At 43.7% G+C, this 8,111-nt stretch overlaps 1 protein-coding gene across 1 annotated transcript in view; it reads left to right on the forward strand.

Annotated features, from left to right (window-relative positions):
- The window catches only part of EXOC4 (exocyst complex component 4), an 813,300-nt gene extending 805,866 nt beyond the window's left edge, over positions 1-7,434 (forward strand). Inside the window, exon 18 of the mRNA XM_068549476.1 lies at positions 5,963-7,434. Within this exon, the coding sequence (XP_068405577.1) occupies positions 5,963-6,200 (238 nt within the window). The 3' untranslated portion in view covers positions 6,201-7,434. The remainder of the gene's footprint in view (positions 1-5,962) is intronic.
- Positions 7,435-8,111: the final 677 nt, after the last annotated feature.

Genomic DNA, 8,111 nt, shown 5'->3' on the forward strand with positions numbered 1-8,111 from the left:
ACAAGTATCCTTTGTAATTAGTACTTTCACTTTTTACAGGTTCAAATATTTCTGTATTACAGTGACTTTGGAGCAAGTATAGGGTTCAAAGTCCTTCATTTTGAAGCCTTAAACAAATCACTCACACTCTCTATAGCTCAGTTTGCTTATCTGTAAAATGTGGGTGATCTCAGAAGATACTTCAAAGGGTTGAATATGTTAACGCATCTAAAAGTTCAACATTACTGTTAACTATTAGTACGATCAAGATGAATTCTAAAACCCAGCCTGTGACATAGCTGTATATCTGTGGAAAATATAGTTTGCATTTGGGGATCTAGGAATCTGAACACCATCCAGTAGAGGGGGGCAGACGGTGGAGCTGTGGACAGTCCCCCAGTCAGTGCCTTCCTTTCATCCCCACACGCAGACTTTATGCGCCTCCTACGGGTATAGGAATGAGGCGTGCCTGGCTTGGGAATAATTGGTCTTATTAGGGCTTTCTTCCCTCACTTGACAAAGAAGAGAACTGAATCTGTTTCCAGTAGCTTTTAGAGATACAGTGATAACTTTGAGTATGGCAAAGTGGGAGGGAGAACCAGGGATGAGAGACTAGAACGCTCCTTGCTTCGTGCCTGTAAAAATTTATGAAGCGCTCTGAAATAGAAGTAAGAAAAACACTAATGTGCAAAAGATACAAAGATATCGACAACTTGCTTATACATGTGTGCATACCCATGTACGTTAAAAACCGATACGTAGATAAAAAAGTGTTCAACCTCATATAAATTAAAAGAATGTGAGGGGGGACTTCCCTGGTGGTGCAGTGGCTAAGAATCCGCATGCCAATGCAGGGGACATGGGTTCAATCCCTGGTCTGGGAAGATCCCACATGCCATGGAGCAACTAAGCCCGTGCGCCACAACTACTGAGCCTGCGCTCTAGAGCCCACGAGCCACAACTACTGAGCCTGCGTGCCGCAACTACTGAAGCCCATGCGCCTAGAGCCCATGCTCTGCAACAAGAGAAGCCACTGCAATGAGAAGCCCGCGCACCACAACGAAGAGTAGCCCCCGCTCGCCGCAACTAGAGAAAGCCCGCGCGCAGCAACGAAGACCCGACGCAGCCAAAAATTAATTAATTAATTAATTTTAAAAAAAAGAATATGAGGGGCTAGGTGCTGTCATATGCTGTTGGTACAAAGATAAATTGATACAACTTTTTTAGAAAGCAACTTGGTGGCATTGCCGAAGTCCTAAAAAAAATATACTTATCTTTTGACTAGTTCTGCTTTGGAAATCTGTCCTCAGGAAAGAAAGTTTTTTAAATTGGAAACAACCAAAGTGTCCAATAGTGTGTCAACCTAAATATTTCAACTATAAGAAAGAAATTGGTAGGATACTACATGTAGGGAAAAAAATCTAGAAGGAAATGCCAAAATGTGTTACGTCTTTATGATGGAATTATATGAGTAATTTTTTTTCTGCTTAATCTTTCTGTATAGTCTGTATATCTTATATGACACGTGTATTAATTTTCCAATCACAGAAAAACAAAATAAACTTTATTTTTACGCTTTAAAAAGAAGATCTGCCCAACTTATCAAAATGCCCTTCATATCCTTACTGGTATGAATGTTTTCAGATAGAATCACTGGGGAGAAAAAGTTGCAGTGCAATACCATTAAAGTAAAATAAGAAGAAAAAAACACAAGGAAGAACAGTCTGTGGATAAAGGAAACATGAGGAAGATATGAGAAAATTATCTGCTTGGACCCGAACAAAATTTAAACGTTGTCATGTTATAGACTGTGAGACCAGTCTATGTGACATCACTTTTCTCTCTCTGCACCCCCCTCCCTCTCCACTTTGGGAACTCTGCCCAAAGGCCCACAGCAAAGGGAGAGAGAAACCACAGGGAAGAACCACTTCCTCACAGAATTTTCCATCCCTAAGGGGGACATGGATCTCTGGTTTCTGGAATGGGATATTTGGTCCACATCTAGCAACTGGACCCTGAATATCACAGGCTATGAAGAAACTTGCTCTACAAGTCATGAGCCAAAAAAGGTTTAAATCAAATATGTGTTCACTGGTCCCATCCAGGCAGCTAAGTCAAGTGCTATCTCATATAAAATGTGGTGCCCTGGAAGCCATGGCTGCTATTTTAATTTGTGGTGATAAAGATCAAGCTTTCATTTCCCTGGGACCTGATAAATTATTTATTCCAGTTGGGTTACATGTTCATTTCAGTGTGTCAGTGTTTACCATGGAAGCTCATTCTAATTGTGTAGTTTGAGGCATTTTCCTAAATATTTTCCCCTTAGAGCACCTTGTAGCACCCTTTCTCCACCTCCAAGTACAACTGTTGCTATGCTGATTTAGTATAGTCTTTGCTCCTAGGTACTATTCTGAAAGATGAATGAATTCCATTCTGTCTTAAATATCTATGTTTCTTTATGATCTAATATATCATCATGGTAACGGGGAATTTTTTCCCCTAACTATAGAAAATACACCATCAGTTACCTGTCAATTTTGTTTAATAACTCAGCTTTGCAATTCCGGGGCACTGTTCATCTGAGGCTCTTGAGGACTCTTTTAGTCTCTCAGTCCACTTCAGAGTGTCATTCTGGGATTTATAAAGGTCTTCATTGCACAGAGGATATTGAAACATTAAGGACTTAAGTGGCATGCCCTTTATCACTTATCACGCTGGAGGCTCCAGGGCTAGAAATCCAGGCATCCTTGTTTTGTTGTCTGCTCCCAGCATGGAACAGCGGTCTCTGTAGAAAACCAGCCAGTATCCCTGGAAACAATTCATCAGATTTTTCAAAAGAAATCCAATTTCATTTGGTCTAATGGGTTCAGTGTTACTTCTTAAAATAAATGATGAAAATATCAACATCATAATACAAAGAAACCCAATTCTTTTGGTTTAATCTCAGCGAAAAGCATCACAGCCCCACTTACTGCTTCTGTCTTCTTCCCTAATGCTTTTAGATCCTTGGCTCAAGCAGATGGGAATGGGTCTGTAACTGTTCCCCCATCAAACAGGCTCTGGCTCAGAGTCCTGGCTGGTTCCGAACCTTTGGGAATCACAGTATCTGGGGATGGGGCCTCAGGAATCTGTACTTTTCATAAGTTCCCAGTAACTCTATAGTTCGAGAATCACCATTCTGGAACTGCAGCTATCAAGTCCCTTCTAGCTTTGAAAGAACCATGGGTCCCCAGTTCTCTCTCATTCCATGTGGCAATTCTAGACTCAAACATGTATTCTTCTTGAACAGTGTTTTGAACATTTGCGTAGGTAGTTTCCTAAATGGACAGCTCTCTCCCTCTACTGTGCATCTAAGGTAAGAAGAATTAGAGGATGTAGGGCCTCGTTTCTGAAAACTGGGGCTGGTATGGGGGAGGAAGCCAAGGTGTGCCAGGGGACATGTGAAGCCATGGGATAAATGTGATGCACTCTCCTACAGCATCAAGTTTTTCCTAAAAATAGTATTTTTTTAATTACAGCCGAGGTGTTGTGGAGCAGGAATAGTTCACATGAGTTTTATGCTAACATGAAGCTTCAAAAAAATTCTTGACTGTAGCTGATGTTGGGCTTCAAGACCTCTGGAAGTTAGAGTTCATTCACTTATTCTTTCAGAAGTACCTCTGTCTATGTTCAAAGTTACCGTTGACCAGTGATTCCTAAATATGTGGTCCCATGAGGTTAGAGTGAACACGCGTTTGAAACCACTACAGAAGAGTAGCCCCAAGAAGACCCTTTACACAAGGCTGTTGAGCTATTTGCTGCCAGGAGTAACTCAAAAAACACTCCAATTTAAGACGAGCACCTGCTATTCCTGCCACCATTTAGGAAGTAGTCATAAAAGAGTATTATTTCCCCCATTTAAAAAGAGTGTTAATTGGAAAAGGCGGCTTAGCAAAGCAGGAAAATGAACTAGCCACGTGAAAAGATGCCAGCGCTCTTACCACTTTCCCATTTGTAGCAGCAGTTTATAATGTATTCTTGAAATTACCAAGCTCCCAGAATGTATTCCTTACCATAAAGATGGCTTAGTTCTCCCATAGGATATTCTTTTTTTCAGGATGTTCCTGATGGAGAAGAAATCCAAGATCCCAAGGCTCCAAGTCCAATAGTACAAGATTTTTGAGCGAGTGATCCTGAAAGGTCCCTTCACCCGCCCCGCCAAGTTGCCTTGGGCAAACTGCCTTGTTCTGTCCCCTCAATCCTGGAAGAGCTACCTTTTCTGTGAGGAGGAGAGGAGGAAGTAAACCGTCCCTGGGGAGGCTCCTCTGTCCTTTGGCTAACCAGCTATGATAGCATCACTGGCTCAGAGCCTGCACTGAACTCTACCTCCTGGAGCATTTGTGGTAGCTGGGCAAGTCATAGCCTCAGAGCTCAGTAGACTCGGTGAGGACTGTAGTGGCATCATGTTGGTGTTAAGATTGGCAAGTGGCAACCCTCTCCATCCTTGGCTCCCAGCTTCATGTTTTCTCTGCACTGCACATTCACTCTAACGCCTGCTTCCCTTCCATTAGAAGGCACTACTCTTCTCTCCATCACCTGGGCCAATGGCTTTGAGCCAAATGGCTCTCAAGTCCCTTCCTTTTTGCTAGAATTATACCTGGTCCCCTCCCAGACCATCCTACATACTGCTGTCACATTAACCTTCCGGAAGCACAACTTGGAATGGTGCCTCTGTTCTCAGCAGAACTTGGGGCCCCAGATGGGGGGTGCTTTATTGACTTATCTAGGCCTAAAGTGCTTTATTGACTTAACTATCCTGATGTTAGACTCTCTACCTCTGTCCTTCACTGCCTTTTCCCACGACTCTCCGCTATGCAGCTGCACTCCCCAGGCTAACCAGATTACTCTTCCCTGTCTTTGCTCATCTCTTTTCTTTTCCTTTAATCTAGAATTTCCTTCCTGGAAGCCCTGCCTGGCAGTATCCTACCCCATTTGAAGTCTTCCTTGATCCTTCACCTCCTTCAACATGGTGTGATTCCTTCTTCCTCTGCTGGAAATTCATAGCACTGATACCTCACTCTGGGCACTCGGGACATTCTTGTCTTTGTCCGTGAAGAAGAGTGTTGGACTTAGAGTCCGAAACCTGGGTTCCTCCTGTCACAGCCACGAATGTCTTTGTGACATTGGGCAAGTCCTAGAACTTCCCTGGGCTTCAGTTTTCTTATCTGAGAAAAGGGAGTAATAGCTCCCTAGGTGGAGTGAGGGTTACATGACACAGTACGTGGAAATTAACTTCGCTAGCAGTTTTCTGTGCTTTTCATTACCTTTTCCTACTTGTCTCTGAGCTATCTGAGGAAAGGGGCTGTGTCTTGCTCATCATTATATACTACTATTACTATTATTACATTACTATTAATACATTATTATAAATATATTTCCAGTAATAATAGTTAATGTTTATGGAGCAGGTAGAATTGTGTCAGGCACCATTCTAAGTACTTTATATGGATTAACTACTTCTTCCAATAACCTAAGAGGTACTGTAACTTCAAGAGATACTATTATTATCCCACTTTATGGAGAAAACCATATATTTCACAGAGCTTCCAATGAAGGAGTCAATGAATGAGGGATTGAATGAGACAGAAACTACTAGCAATGCCTGCCAGACGGTTATTTCTCTCTCTTGCTTCTGTACCCCAACTTCTCTTTCTTTTGATCTCCTGAGGCAAATGCAAAATTAGGAGAAAGTCTTGAGTGAGAGGTGAGAGGTCTCCCTGGGTCTTCATTTAGACTTCTCATGAAGTGAGCTCCAGGAGGATGGAGATCACGTCTGTCTTGTTCTCCATTACATTCATAGGGCTTAGAGCAATGTCTAGTGATCAGTAAATGTTTATTGAATAGATAAACTAAGTAGTTTATAAATAGCACATTCATTACCACTGAAACCACATAGATTGCTGACCACGGAACCAGTGAGCAGTGTTGTGTCTTGCTTTCTCAGGCAGTACTACGAGATGCTGTACAACACGGCCGATGAACTCCTGAACCTGGTAGTGGACCAGGGCGTGAAGTACACGGAGCTGGAGTACATCCATGCCCTGACGTTGCTGCACCGCAGCCAGACGGGGGTGGGAGACCAGACCACCCAGAACATGCGGCTGCAGCGGCTCAAGGAGATCATCTGCGAGCAGGCAGCCATCAAGCAAGCCACCAAGGATAAGAAGATAACTACGGTGTAATGGGGTGCACCACGGGAGGGGGCGGGGCACTGGTCATTTTGTTTCCTTGGTCATACTCCTTTCTTTGGTATGTTACTTTGTATATTCTGAGCTGACTTAGTTTTCTCTACACTGATGCTTGAGTGGAGAGAAGTTGTAAGGGTTCTTTTCTCTTTAGTGTTGGTTTTTCATATAAACTGTAAAGGGACTTCGCAGTACAGAATGTTTGGATTGAACATTTACCTTGATGCAGTCAATTCCAAAGGGCCTAGGGTGGGATGGGGAGGAAGGTTGTGTCGAATTGAACTCTGCAAAAAATGAATGCATGAATGACTAATGCCCAGCAATCTTTGGTAAGTAGATTGCTCCTAAGTTCTAGTTCCTCCCTAAAATCACTTAATAGGGTTCTATTACATAAACAGTAGGATTTTTATTGTCTTGACCTTGTCAGTTTACAGTTCGATGAAATAAGTGTATGTGCATTGCTTTCTGTCTCTATTGCCAATGGCTTCTCAGCTGGCTGCAGTTTTCAACAAATTTCCCTGACCGAAACAGGACCTCTTCAGGGCTTGGGGAAAAAAATCCTTTTATCTCAATCCTTGGGAGAGTTTTGTATGCAGTAGCCTGGACCCAGGTGATAGGTTGGTTTGATGCCTTCTTTTTTTTTTTCTGCTGTATCAAAACCAAGCACCATCAAATTAATGACGAGAATGAAAGAAGGAAAGGCGATTCAACCCTCTTCTTGATTTTTCTCCTCTGTTCTCCAAGAGAAAATGATGGTTAGAGAATTTTTTTATCTCACTTGAAACATTGTCTGGGTGTGAATGATTCTTCAATGCTTACTCTCCTTGGGAGCCCCTAGGTCTTTCTCATCTTAGAAAGTAGCCCAGGCCTTCCAGCCGAGTGCAAGGAAGCTGGAACAGCCGTGACCTTCCTCCTCTGTGCACCCACCAGCTGAGGCTGTTTCTGAAGTGCTCTCGGCTGGTGTGGGAGCTCGCTGCTCCTGGCACACTCGCCTTCTCCACTGTCCCCACATCTCCAAGCTCTCTTCCTGCCTGTGGCTCATATATCACAGAAGAAAGCAATGCACTGACCGGGACACAACTTGAAAGCACGTGGAAAGGAGAGTGGAAAGGACTTGGACCACATGAGGTCAGGCCTTATGCCCTGATGGTTCAGAATTTTACACCTGTTTGTACAACTTAGGTCTTGTTGGGAAAAGCAGAAAATTAAAAAATGGTTTGAGAAGCTTAAATGTTGTGTATTGTTTTTCTTGTATTTATTCAGCAAACATTCCCTGAGAGCCTAACATGTACCAAATGCTGCTGGGCAGGGGGGCAGATCCTCAGTAATGAGGACACCCTTATTACCTACCTCTAAGACGGAATGGGAACCAGATTCTAACCAAAATCGTAAGAGATATGTGCACTCGGGGCTGGGTTAGAAATCGGGCCAGTGGGGCGGCTGTGAAGGGGACTCAGCAGGCAGCTGGAAGATGGTCTTCCAGGGAGATTCTGGAAGGAATGTTGTAAATCTGTGTAGCTTCAGAGGCCCAATTGGGAAGAAGTTGAATCTATATGGGAGATGACCATGGAAAAATGTACTGCCCCTGAACAACATCGCTGGAAGTAGTCTCCCCGAGAAGTGGGGGTGGGAAGAGGGAGACGAGGGGAGATCAGAGCTGATCACTGTGATTTGCAAGCCTCCCCTTAGTGGCCGTGGCCTGCCCACAGAGCTCCTGTGCCTTTTCTTCCCTTTCCTGTCCACTCTAGACAGAGCACCTTGGAGTGGTGATAGGGAGGCCAGAAGAGCCAGGGTGGGATGAGGGAGTGCTTAGGATCGTTTGATTGGATGTGGGAAGGGACATGGGTTTGGACAGAGTAGAATGCCAAACACACTGAGAACCGGCAGACCAATGGCCACATGAGCTGC

The sequence above is a fragment of the Eschrichtius robustus genome, chromosome 8 (genome assembly GCF_028021215.1).
Source record: "Eschrichtius robustus isolate mEscRob2 chromosome 8, mEscRob2.pri, whole genome shotgun sequence".
Classification (NCBI taxonomy): Eukaryota; Metazoa; Chordata; class Mammalia; order Artiodactyla; family Eschrichtiidae; genus Eschrichtius; species Eschrichtius robustus.